Raw genomic sequence first — 12,637 nt, 5'->3', positions numbered from 1 at the left:
AAAAATTAGCCGGGCGTGGTGGCGCGCGCCTATAATCCCAGCTACTCGGGAGGCTGAGGCAGGAAAACAGCTTGAACCCGAGAGGCGGAGATTGCGGTGAGCGGAGATCGCGCCACTGCGCTCCAGCCTGGGCAACAAGAGCAAAACTCCGTCAAAAAAAAAAAAAAAAGAGAGAAAGAAGGAAGTGTTATATCTAAAAAATTATTGCCATATTAAAGGTGAGATGAAGATTTACTCTTGTTTCCTTCATAGTTTTAGCTCTTCTATTTAGTACTTTGACCCATTTTGAGTTAATTTTGTAGTGGTAAGGGGTCTTGTTTTACCTTTTAAATGTCTTGGCTTTTATTTCGTTTGCAAGTACTCATTTAAATATTTTAATTTTTTAAAATCAAAGTTTAGTTGTTTTTAAGCCTAGAATCAAATGCTATTCTGCTTTTAGGCATATTTCATCTGTTACTGTCATAAGTAGACTTCCAGTCCATTTGCAAATGCCCATTTTGTCACATAGAGATTTTAACATATCCTAGGTATATGTAGAAAGGCACTGTGTGTTTGTACATACATGTGAACATATTTTGTATACACTAAAGCTGTGCTTTGCTTCTCAGCCAACAGCTGCCAGCCTGTTGAAACTGATAAGCCCTGAAAAGGCAGCCTGATTACTGAGGTTGGCTGAAAGCCAGACCATCCCCTACAATAACCACCATCACCTTCCACCAAAGAGAGAGAGAGTAAAGCAAGCCCAGATTTGTTTTCCTGAATGCTGATGGGAGCAGGAAGGGAGGAAGGGTATGTAACACTATCATGATGTGTACCTGGCAGATGCCTTTCTTTTTTGCTTTAGAAGACGAAATAGACGGAATGTGGTGGCTCACGCCTGTAATCCCAGCACTTTGGGAGGCTGAGGCAGGTGGATCACCTAAGGTCAGGAGTTTGAGACCAGCCTGACCAACATGGTGAAACCCTGTCTTTAGTAAAAACACAAAAATTAGCTGGGCATGATGGCAGGTGCCTGTAATCCCAGCTACTTGGGAGGCTGAGGCAAGAGAATTGCTTGAACCCAGGAGGTGGAGGTTGCAGTGAGCCAAGATCGCGCCATTGCACTCCAGCCTGGGCAACAAGAGCGAAACTCCCGCTCAAAAATAAAATAAAATAAAATAAAATAAAGACAAAATAGAGCTAATTATCAGTGAGCAAGGCTTATCAGCCCATTGCCCCTAGTGGGCTATTGCGGAATAAGTGGTTTGATCTGTACAGTCATTTCAAGTGCTTGCTGTGGTTAGCCACAGTAGTTCAAGGAGGCAGTATGAGAGTTAGACTTGAGCAAACGTCACCAGGCAGGGCTGGGGCCTCTTCAGATCGTCTCTACCAAAGCATAACAAGGGAGACTATGCAGCTGTGGTGGAAAATTCCCTGATCCATTGCTATATTTTCAACCATTTAGTTCCCTAAGCAAGAAATTTAATGAATGTTACCCTTGACAGCTGCCTCTCAGCCCCACATTCATCACTCAGTCCTATTGTTCCCACTTCCCAAATATGTCCTCTTCTCTCCACCCTCACTGCCACCCCACTAGTTTGAGCCATTATCACCTTCTACCTTTATTATTGCAATAGGTTCTTAACTGTTTTCCCAGCTTCACTGATGGTTCCAAACTTTCTATATAGGTAAAAGTTAAGGACAGTAAGCAGGTTATTGAATCTGTCTCAAAATTAAATTTGTATAGCAAACACACCATTTCTACCTTGAGTGTGTGTTTGGGGTGCAAAGAAAAAGCTTCATAGATGACGTAGAAAGTGTCCTGGCCAGGTGCTGTGGCTCACACCTGTAATCCCAGCACTTTGGGAGGCCAAATTGGGCAGATCACGAGGTCAGCAGATTGAGACCATCCTGGCTAACACGGTGAAACCCTGTCTTTACTAAAAATACAAAAAGTAGCCAGGAGTGGTGGCAGGCACCTGTACCAGCTACTCCGGAGGCTGAGGCAAGAGAATGGCATGAACCCAGGAGGCGGAGCTTGCAGTGAGCCGAGATGGCACCACTGCACTCCAGCCTGGGCGACAGAGTGAGACTCCATCTCAAAAAAAAAAAAAGAAAGTGTCCTGCAGTTGTGGTCACATGTGTGATGAGATGAATGGTTGAATCTTAACATTTATTTGAAGTACCCCTGACATTAGCAGCTACAGTGTAGATAGTTACTGTAAGAGTTTACAGGCTGCTTTTACTTAGATCACATGTTTGATGAGCAGGACTGGCTACATAATATGTGGAGTCCACTGCAAAATGAAAATGTAGGACTGCCTGTTCAGAAATGTTGGAGAATTTCAAAACAGCTTCAGCAGAGCATTCCACCAAGTGTGGGCTCTTCTGAGAGCAGGCCGTGTGCTACTGAACAGAGTGCATGTCAGTGAAGCTGGTGAACTTTAGGATGGAATGAGTATGTGTATGTGGGGAGGGGGTATAATAAACGTTATGGGGGGACTAGACTCTGCAGTCTCTCCAGAGTACCACCACTGTGCTGCTTCCTTTCTTGTGCCTTTCTAATCTATCTACCACATTCCATAGCCAAAACGATCATTTAAATAAATGTATATCAGATCATGCCTCTCCTGTCTTCAAACCTGTCAGTAGTTTTCCATGTCACCGTAAATAAAGTACAAAATCTTCATGTTGGAAAGGGTCCTATTTACTCTGATACTGATGACCTCTTTAATCTCATTTTAGGCCTCTTTTCTCCATCATTCAATGCATTCCTATCAAACAGGACTCCTTTCATTTTTTCTAATGTACCAAGTTCTTTCCCATCTTTGAGTGTTTGCACATGCTGTTTCCTCCATTTGGAATATTAGATCCCCCAGTCTTGCTTTTTCCTTCAGAATACTTAACACAGTTTATAATCACGTAAATACATAATTCCGATAAGGATTTGTTTATATCTGGCTACGTCACTAGGCTGTAAGCTCATTAAGGGTAAGTTTGTTGATGACTGCATTGGTGATTACTGTATGTTGAGAACTTAGCACAGTGCTGGGTACATGATACATAATCAGTAAATATTTGTTGAAAGAATGAAAAAACTATCAATTCATTCGGGCTTATACATCAGAATTGCTTCTTGGCTGAGCACAGTGGCTCATACCTGTAATCCTAGCACTTTGGGAGGCCGAGGCGAATGGATCTCTTGAGCTCAGGAGTTCAAGACCAGCGTGGGCAACATGATAAAAACACATCTCTATGAAAAAAAAAAGAAAAAATATAAATATAAATATATTTATACATTTATAAAATAATTGCTTCTTTCCAGGTGCTTCTAATCTGATACCACAGGATCCCTACCTGGAGACAAGTAGCGTGATGGTTGCTCTCATTAACACCATTCTGTTTGGCTATGGATGATTCAAATGGCCTAATCATCTCTTTTATCATCCATTCATTAATGCCATTTATTGTGCCCTCTGTAGCAAATTTCTCTTGAAGTAATTTCATTTTGTCCTGTTACAGGTGTTATTGTAACAAACTTCTTTAGGTTTACTACTTTCTCTCCTCTCTCTCTCGTTTTTGTTTTGTTTTGTTTATTTTCTTCTTTGTAGGGATGGATTTTTGCCATGTTGCCAGGCTGGTCTTGAACTCCTGAGCTCAAGAAATCCACTCGCCTCAGCCTCCCAAAGTGCTAGGATTACAGGCACAAGCCACTGTACCAGACCATCTCTTCTCTTTCATTTGTTCTGTAGTAATTTACCTTATTTAAGCTTCAGGGAGGTTTGCCTTCTGGCTTTATCACGTACAAGAACTGACTGTTACTCTCTGCCTGTTTTGTACAGGAGCACAAAAATGAGGCAGCAAATGCATTACTTTTCTTTATGCTGATGCTCTGGAAAATATTATGCCCTAAAGAGGGAGGTTAACTGTCCTCCTTGCCCTTGCCACTGTAAACCAGACAGAAATTTAACATATGGAAACAGTGCTTTTTATTCTGTGTCAGGGTTTTAAACTTGGTCAACCTCCCAGAACTGTATGCCTATTTTATACTTTAATTGGTTTACGTATGTGTTCATTTTTCTGGAAAGGATCTATATTTTTATTAGGTCCTTAGAGAAGTCAGGGATCCCAAAAAAGTGCCCTGGGCTTTGTATCCTGCTTTACTTCTCCTTGTAAGTGATCAAATCCACAAGGCTGATTGTGTCCTTTCTCTAAATCACTTTGTGTTATGACTTCAGGATGCATCTTGAACTTTGTTTTCAAGTGAACTTTGTAAACAAGTCCTCAGCTTAAAAGACATTTTGAACTATATTAATAATAAATGCATCATAAAATTTCCTGTTTGATAAAGGAGGCATCTGAGATAATTATGCAATGCACTTAGCTACTCACATTTTAGTTATTCTTATTAATATCATTGATATTTATTATTTTTCAATGCTTCTCTGAAAGACCTGAGTATGGCCACTCTGGCTTTAAGAACTATGTCCACAGTGCTAGCTGAGAAACCACTACCACACATTTTTTTAAACTCCAAACTTACTAAGAATCAGGCTTGGATGTAGGGCCTAAAAATCATTCAATTGGAATGTGAAGAAGTTGCAACACCATTATGCAAAAACCCTTTAGCATATGTGTATGTATGTCTCTCTAATGTCAGGATGTACACATTTATTACAGTGGTTTGGAGGTTTATTTATAATCTGACCTTTTAAAATTCTGGAGCACACAAAAAAATAGATCTTCATTAACAAGGATTTTTTTTTCTTTTTCTTTTCTCTTTTCTTGCCAGAAACTTTAAAGATGTTTCTTCCTTCACTTCCTTCCTTCCTTGTACTGTCCTTGCTCAACGTGAATCTACAATCACTGCCACTTGAATGGATGCAACTTACGTTAATAAATCACCAGGATCAGAACTCCCACTGCAGCGTTTCCTTCTCCATAGAACCACTGAACCAGAAATGCATTCTAGTGATTTTTTTTTGTCGTTAACGATGATTAATTAAACAGACTCGAGATTTCACGAGAAAAAACACAGATGCCCAGATTTAACAAATTCCTTATCTTTTTTCGACTTAAACCCACGACGCTTTGGGGAGCACTCTGGCCCCTGCTACTCACCCATGCAAGCGGGGTGCGCCCGCGCGCACACACACACGCACTCCAAGATAGGGGCTTTCTAGCAAAATCCTTTGAGCTGCCAATCCAAGATTTTACTTAAAATAAGAATTGACTTGGTTCTCAAGTGACAGATCTCTAAGGGCCAGAGCGGCAAAGTGCACCAGGCTGATAAGGTGCGTGCCAAGACTCTCAGGTGGGAATTCTTGTCACAGCCAAGAGGTTGCTGGCGTAGGCACCCGAGGCTGGCAGAGCCTAGCCTCTGAGTCTCCCTACACTCCTGGGCTTGCTTTCCTTTTTGAAGCCGCCTGCAGCTCAAAGAGGAGTTTGAACCAAGAGCACTCGCTTCGCGATCCTCCTGGCAGAGCCACAGCTCAGTTTCCCCACGGAATCACGGGCTTTTCTAAAGGGCAGCGAGGTACAGTCGCAGAGTTCTCTGGAGAACGAACACCCCGCCCCGCCCCACCCCCAGGACTGGTGGAGACTAGAAGGAACGAGTCCAGACCACGGGACCTTCCCTGGCCGTGGGCCGACGCCTAGCTGTCCTTGACCTCCCCAGCAGTCGGAGGCGCCCGCGGGAGAAATGAAAGTAAAACCTGTCCTGGCGCGGAACCAAGTGGAAGCTGGCGACAAGTAGGTCCCATCCTCAGAGCGACTGATAGCCAGTCCTGGATCTGCGCGAAGAGCTTGACTCGCAGAAGATAAAGTGAAAGGAAAAGGAAACGGGAGACAAGGGAGAAGAACAATAGTTAGGCTGGGGAGGCTTCTGGTCACCAAGCAGGCGTGCAGTAATAGCTGCTGTCTGCGGTGCAGACGGACTAGTCGCCCGGCCAGGCCGCTGCGGTGACTGCCCTGCGCCCAGCCAGGCGGCCGGATCCAGACCAGTGCGCCGCGCTGCACTCCTCTAACCCTCCGCGTCCCAACCCCTTACCAGGGCCAGGGTCACGGCCCGGAATCTGCCCTCCGTCCTCAGATGGAATTCAGGTCCTCTCAGGTGACTCCTTCCAGGAAGAGTCCTTAAATAACTTCCGCGCGGCCATTTCTTCCCCAGGTGCAATGTCCACTGTTGAGTCCCGAGAGTGAAAAGGCGGCTGAGCCAGCAGTGCGCGGCCCAGACAGACCACTCTGGGCAAGGTCCGCGCGACCCACTGCCCAGCCGCCTTTGCACCGGAGCTCAGAGCCATATGGCAGAGTAGGAAAGAAGCTTAAAGGTCTGCTGGGGACCGGCTCTAAGATGGGGACTCGAGAGATGGGACCTGACTCGCCCACCTTCACACAGCGAATTGCCGGGAGGTGAGGACTAGAAGCCTGTTTGGCTAGTGATCTCGCACCTTTGGCCTCTCCGTCGAGTCGCTGGGCTTCAGGACATTCGAGTAGAGGAGTGGTTAGTAGGACCCCAGAAACCCACAAGCAAGAAGCAGGAAGCCCCGTGGCTTAGCTTTTCCTTCCCAGTTTGGCCCCCAGGAGAGAAGAAAGAAAGAGAAGAAGCTGTGATGGAAGAGCACAAATTGGTGACAAACGTGTTTAGCGTGATTCATCATGAACAGGCACAAATTCTTTGGGCGGGGGCTAGGACTCTCCTTTCCCCCTTGAGAAGATGGTGACCCCAGCCTAGAGGAATCCACGCCGCGCCCCAGTCGGCCGTGCTAGCGTGTCGGGCCGAGTAGGGACTCTGCTCCTTCCTACCTGCAGGGTGACTTCCCCTCTCTGCAGACACCTCCCCTCTCTGAGCTTGAATTTTCTACCTGCTGAAATGGGAAAAGGAATGTTACCTTCCTTGCCTGACTCAAGGGTGGGTGTGAAGCTCAGAGTAGACTGGGATGTGGCCGTGCTTGGTAAACTGTAAAATGATTAGCATACGTGAAGCGTTAGTGTGCTCCCTGGCAGTCAGTCCTCACGTTTACGATGGATTAATGAAGGCAGCTAGGCACACTCTCAGGTTATGACCTTGTAAGGCATAATAGGATTAAAAGGAGGCAAAATGAAACGGTGTATTTCCTCCTAATTTTGGTTATTCCTATGTTTCCAAATAGAAATGAAAATTCTGAAATTTCAGATAATTCCCCCCTCCAAATCTCAATTCTCAGTTTAGCTTTTCTGAGCCTTGTCCCTACTGTGAAATCTTCCTAGCCCATCCCGAAACCCCGGGGTCTCGGTCCTCTGGGGGACTAGTGAGTCCTGCTCCTCTCGGCTCTGCTCCGTCCCTGCCCCGGCCCCTCCGCGGGAGTCTGGGGTCGCGGCCCGGTCAGGCGCCAAGCCGGCAGGGGGCGCGGTCCACTTGAGGCCACAGCTCCCCAGGTCCGGGGCTCCGGCCATCCGCGCTGTCCCTCCCGCGGGCTCTTGCTGTTCTTTGCCAGGAGGCTTTGCACTCCGGGCCGCATAGGTCCTGGATAAGGACCTCAAGAGGTTGTAGTGGCGCCCCTTCGCTCCGGCGTACTGTCTGAACCCTGTGCCCAAAGAGTTAGGGCTGTGGCAGTTCTTGCACCAACCGCCTGGAGCCCATACCTAAGCCCTCTGGGCACGAGGGACCTCCTCTCCCCCCTCCCCCCATCCCAACTCCGGCCCCAAAGGAAGCAATGCGCGCGTCCGAGAGCAGGAGCGCGCGTGGCTGAGGAAAGAAAGGGAAGGCAACCGGGCAGCCCAGGCCCCGCCCCGCCATTCCCCCACCCGTGCGCTTATAAAGCACAGGAACTAGAGCTGGCCACTCAGTGGTTTCTTGGTGACACTAGATAGAACAGCTCGAGCCTTGCCACTTCGGGCTTCTCACTGTAGCTGGGCTTGGACTTCGGGGTTTTGCCATTGCCAGTGGGACGTCTGAGACTTTCTCCTTCAAGTACTTGGCAGATCACTCTCTTAGCAGGTAGGTGCCGCAGACCCTGCGGGTTAAGAGGTGGAGTGGGGGCAGTGCTTGCCAAGGCCCTAAACTGGGAGCGCTTGGTGAGGGGAACAACCCACTTTGGGGGGTTCTCTGAAGGATACACCCCATATCCTGGGCCCAGCTCGTGCACACAGCTGGAGATCCAGAGACCCAGTCCCCTCTGCTCCGTCAGCCAAGTTCCAAGAAGTTGAGCAGAGACCTTCTGGGAGCCTGGCGGGGTGCAGCCGCCTCCCCTGCGGGGCCTGTCACCCGGCCGGCGCGTGCAAACGCCTCTGGCGCCTCTCTGCGCCGGAGGGAGATAAGCGTCTGAGCCAGGGAAAGCGCGGGCTAAACCCGCCTCGCCGGGGCCCCTGCCCGCCTTCCGTGCCCCGCCTGGGCGGTGCAGCTGGCCCGGGTGCTCACGCTCGACTCTCTTTCTTCTTTTCCAGGGTCTGCGCTTCGCAGCCGGGATGAAGCTGATTTCCGTCGCCCTGATGTACTTGGGTTCGCTCGCCTTCCTAGGCGCTGACACCGCTCGGTTGGATGTCGCGTCGGAGTTTCGAAAGAAGTGAGTCGGGGCAGCGCCTTCCTCCGTGCTGGTACCTGGCAGGCAAGGGGAACTGACCGTTGGTCCCGAAGGTCTAGAAGTGGATGGGAGCAGGGACGGGCCTGGGCATCACCTGAACGCACGCGAATCAGATCTGCTTGTGTTTTCCAGGTGGAATAAGTGGGCTCTGAGTCGTGGGAAGAGGGAACTGCGGATGTCCAGCAGCTACCCCACCGGGCTCGCTGACGTGAAGGCCGGGCCTGCCCAGACTCTTATTCGGCCCCAGGACATGAAGGGTGCCTCTCGAAGCCCCGAAGACAGGTAACTATGCCCTGTGCTGTCCAGGGACGGGAGGGAAGGAAGGTGTGCGGGAAGAGCTCTCTTTCTCCACTCCCCGGGCCCGGGGGATCATCGGGGCTGGACCGCAGCTCAGATGGCGCGAGCAGTTTCCAGCTCCCTCTGGCTCTAGAATCGCTCCCATTCCCGGTGTTGGGGCCAAAGCTCTGCTTGATGGGGTCTCAAGTTGCCTTTCTTCCCCCCCGCCCCGCAGCAGTCCGGATGCCGCCCGCATCCGAGTCAAGCGCTACCGCCAGAGCATGAACAACTTCCAGGGCCTCCGGAGCTTTGGCTGCCGCTTCGGGACGTGCACGGTGCAGAAGCTGGCACACCAGATCTACCAGTTCACAGACAAGGACAAGGACAACGTCGCCCCCAGGAGCAAGATCAGCCCCCAGGGCTACGGCCGCCGGCGCCGGCGCTCCCTACCCGAGGCCGGCCCGGGTCGGACTTTGGTGTCTTCCAAGCCACAAGCACACCGGGCTCCAGCCCCCCTGAGTGGAAGTGCTCCCCACTTTCTTTAGGATTTAGGCGCCCATGGCACAACGAATAGTCGCGCAAGCATCCCGCTGGTGCCTCCCGGGACGAAGGACTTCCCGAGCGGTGTGGGGACCGGGCTCTGACAGCCCTGCAGAGACCCCGAGTCGGGGAGGCAACGTCCGGCAGCGAGCTCTGGCTTTGCAAGGGCCCCTCCTTCTGGGGGCTTCGCTTCCTTAGCCTTGCTCAGGTGCAGGTGCCCCGGGGGTCGGGGTGCAGAAGAATCCGAGTGTTTGCCAGGCTTAAGGAGAGGAGAAACTGAGAAATGAATGCTGAGACCCCCGGGGCAGGGGTCTGAGCCACAGCCGTGCTCGCCCACAAACTGATTTCTCACGGCGTGTCACCCCACCAGGGCGCAAGCCTCACTATTACTTGAACTTTCCAAAACCTAGAGAGGAAAAGTGCAATGCGTGTTGTATATACAGAGGTAACTATCAATATTTAAGTTTGTTGCTGTCAAGATTTTTTTGTAACTTCAAACATAGAGATATTTTTGTACGTTATATATTGTATTAAGGGCATTTTAAAAGCAATTATATTGTCCTCCTCCCCCTGTTTTAAGACGTGAATGTCTCAGCGAGGTGTAAAGTTGTTCGCCGCGTGGAATGTGATTGTGTTTGTGTGCATGAAAGAGAAAGACTGATTACCTCCTGTGTGGAAGAAGGAAACATCAAGTCTCTGTATAATCTATTTACATAAAATGGGTGATATGCGAACAGCAAACCAATAAACTGTCTCAATGCTGATTCATTCTCTCGGCTCGGCTCTCGCGTCTAGGGAGGGAGGGTGCCCTGGTCCCGGCCCGCCCAGGAGCCTTGGGGTCCCGCCGCCGGGCTTGGGAAGGTGGGACAGCGGCGCGTGCAGGTGCTGGCCCTACTCTGAGCGGGCTGAGCTGTCGCGAGCTCTGTTCTCTGTGTGGGGCGCGCAGAACACGTGTCCTGGGTGCGATCAGGGCTTCGCGGAGACGCCCGAGGTCACCGCCTGGCGTGGCGGCCAGGCGGCGCGGGGGTAGGGGGAGCCCTAGTGGGTTGGCGAGCCTGGACTCTCGGGTTGCGCAACGGAGTCCTAGATTTATAGAGTTGCTCACAGAACCCTGGGCGAAAGAGCGCTTCGAAGAGTTGGGGTGGTCTCTGAGGCCTTCTAAGAGAGGCGTTCCCCCTGCCTGCCGCGGTTGTTAAAGTTCCAAGCCGCCCCAGCAATGCGTTGGGACACCTCCGGAAAACCCAGTAACCCCCAGTAACCCCGGGTCTGCCCCGGCCTGAGCGCCCGCGGGCCGCTGGCTCATGGGCGAGGCTGTAGCGCCCCCTGCAGGCAGCTGAGACAGGCCCAGCGCCGCCAAGCAGTACGTGCGGTTTAATAAGTTCTCCTACGTGGGAGTCAGCACACAGCCTTAATGAAAGAGGAAAGAAAGAAAAAAAAAAAAAAAAAGAAAGAAACAGTTTGCAGATGCCAACCAGGGCCGTCCCCCTACACCCCCCAGACCTGCACCGCGGCTCCCTGTTCTGGGACAGTGACTCAGCGCCCACACGCTGCGCTGAGTGCAGCTGCCGGCTGGAGGCGGGCAGGACGGACGTGCAGCCGGAACCGTGAGCCTCCGACGGCCTGAGACCTTCATTGTTCCGCCTCCCCTAGCCGCTCACCTCTTCCTTCCTCCTTCCCAAGCCTTTTTTCATTTTTTTCTTCACTTCTCTCCAGCCTTCCTCTCTCTCTCTCCTTCCTTCCTCCTTGCTTTTATATGCCTTATCTTCTGAGAAGGTTGACCCCAGTTCCGGCGATAGATGGACACTAAGCCCCCCTTGAGTGACTAGAAAGGCAGGGGACATAGGAACAGTTAGGACGTAAGGGGAGAGTAAAGTGAGGGACCTCTGATTTGGATTTCAGGGTGCCCCGTTTGTCTCATCCAATATCCTGAAGACCCAAGATGGAGACCAGCTACTTGTCCCTTCCAAAAAGCTTCCCTGGCCTCAATGTCAGTGCTTGTAGGTGATCTCAGACACCTCCATGGTGAAGAAAGCCTGAAGGTGAGTTTGGAGAATGGAAATGTTTCCAGGGTAGCCTACGGCCTTCTGGGGCTTTTGCACATTACAGGGTCCCCTCCGAGGGGCTAGGATGTTTAGTTTCTTGCAGAAGAGGACTGCATACCCACTGAGAGAGAGGGGCCCTACTCTGGGGTCCAGAGATACCTCATTCCAAAGCAGTTTCAATTTAGAAGAAAGTAAACTCGAGTACATAAAATTTCCTTAAGACCATACAAAGCCTCAGTTTGGGCACCTGGCTGTTGACAGTGCCAATATCATATAGTTTATTGTCCTCTTTGATCTTAATAGTTGTGTGAGGTGTGCTAGAATTGAGGGGGTTAGAAATGCAGCTACAGACCATTCTTGTCCTCAAGGGCCTTTCAGAAAAAGATTCACTTTGTGGGAACTCTGTGCCAGGCACTGAGAAGGTACCAGGCATGTATGAATGAAAGAGTGACTCAAGATTCCTGTCATGGAATTTCTGTGCCAGTGAGTGGGTTCTGGGTGGTCTGAAGGGGCTACAGAAACTGCAGAGAGCAGCAAACACTTTAGCTTTGCAGACAGTGGCGCAAGATTAGACACTCACTCCTTTCCTTGAGCCAAGGTTGTCCTGTAGCCACAAAGCACTCCAGCCAAAACTCACCCTGGCACAGCGTCAGCCAGCAAACAAAGCTGCCGAAGGCAGGTTGGGCACAAGCTTAGGGCGGTTGTGAGCAGGGAACAGGCGTCTAGCTTTGTGCTGAGGAAGTCTTATGACTTGAGGGAATCCAAGGCAAGTGAAGGAGATGGTTCAGCTCTAAGACAAAAGACGCAGCTGCTCAGCTGGAGTCCTTCCCGCTGAGAATCCTGTGACTGGAGACATGTGTGAGGAGACAGAGACCCTCCTAAAACCAGTTTGGTATGAGTTCAGGATTAACCGAAGGTCACCATCAAATCCCGGGCCCTTCTCTTTGAGGTGCTGAAGCTTATCAGGATAGGGACTCTTGATGCCAAGAACACATTGTTTATCAACAGTGATGAGTCATTTGTGAGCTGATTCGACCTGTCCACAGCTGAGGAGTAGTCACAGCTTTTATCTTTAGCTACTGTTGCTTGCTGTGGGAATGATACCATACATTTGTAATCAAACACAGGGTATCAGGCAATTTCTTGAAAAGCCAGCACCTTGGCTGAACAGCTAAGGGTGAAGGGGAGTGATGGGGAGGAATGGAAACAGATTCCTTTTTTAGCACTTGCTTGGTGTCA

General features: G+C 50.2%; 1 protein-coding gene across 1 annotated transcript; it reads left to right on the top strand.

The window, feature by feature from the left end:
* The first annotated feature begins 7,778 nt into the window (after positions 1-7,778).
* Positions 7,779-10,120, top strand: ADM (adrenomedullin). The gene is made up of 4 exons (XM_032166634.2): positions 7,779-7,957; positions 8,404-8,522; positions 8,673-8,822; positions 9,052-10,120. The coding sequence occupies exons 2-4, from the start codon at positions 8,425-8,427 to the stop codon at positions 9,359-9,361; spliced, it is 558 nt and encodes a 185-aa protein (XP_032022525.1). The 5' UTR covers positions 7,779-7,957; positions 8,404-8,424; the 3' UTR covers positions 9,362-10,120.
* The last annotated feature ends 2,517 nt before the right edge of the window (positions 10,121-12,637 follow it).

The sequence above is a fragment of the Hylobates moloch genome, unplaced genomic scaffold (assembly GCF_009828535.3).
Source record: "Hylobates moloch isolate HMO894 unplaced genomic scaffold, HMol_V3 SCAFFOLD_11, whole genome shotgun sequence".
Lineage (NCBI taxonomy): Eukaryota > Metazoa > Chordata > Mammalia > Primates > Hylobatidae > Hylobates > Hylobates moloch.
This window is presented reverse-complemented; position numbering and strand designations above follow the sequence as displayed.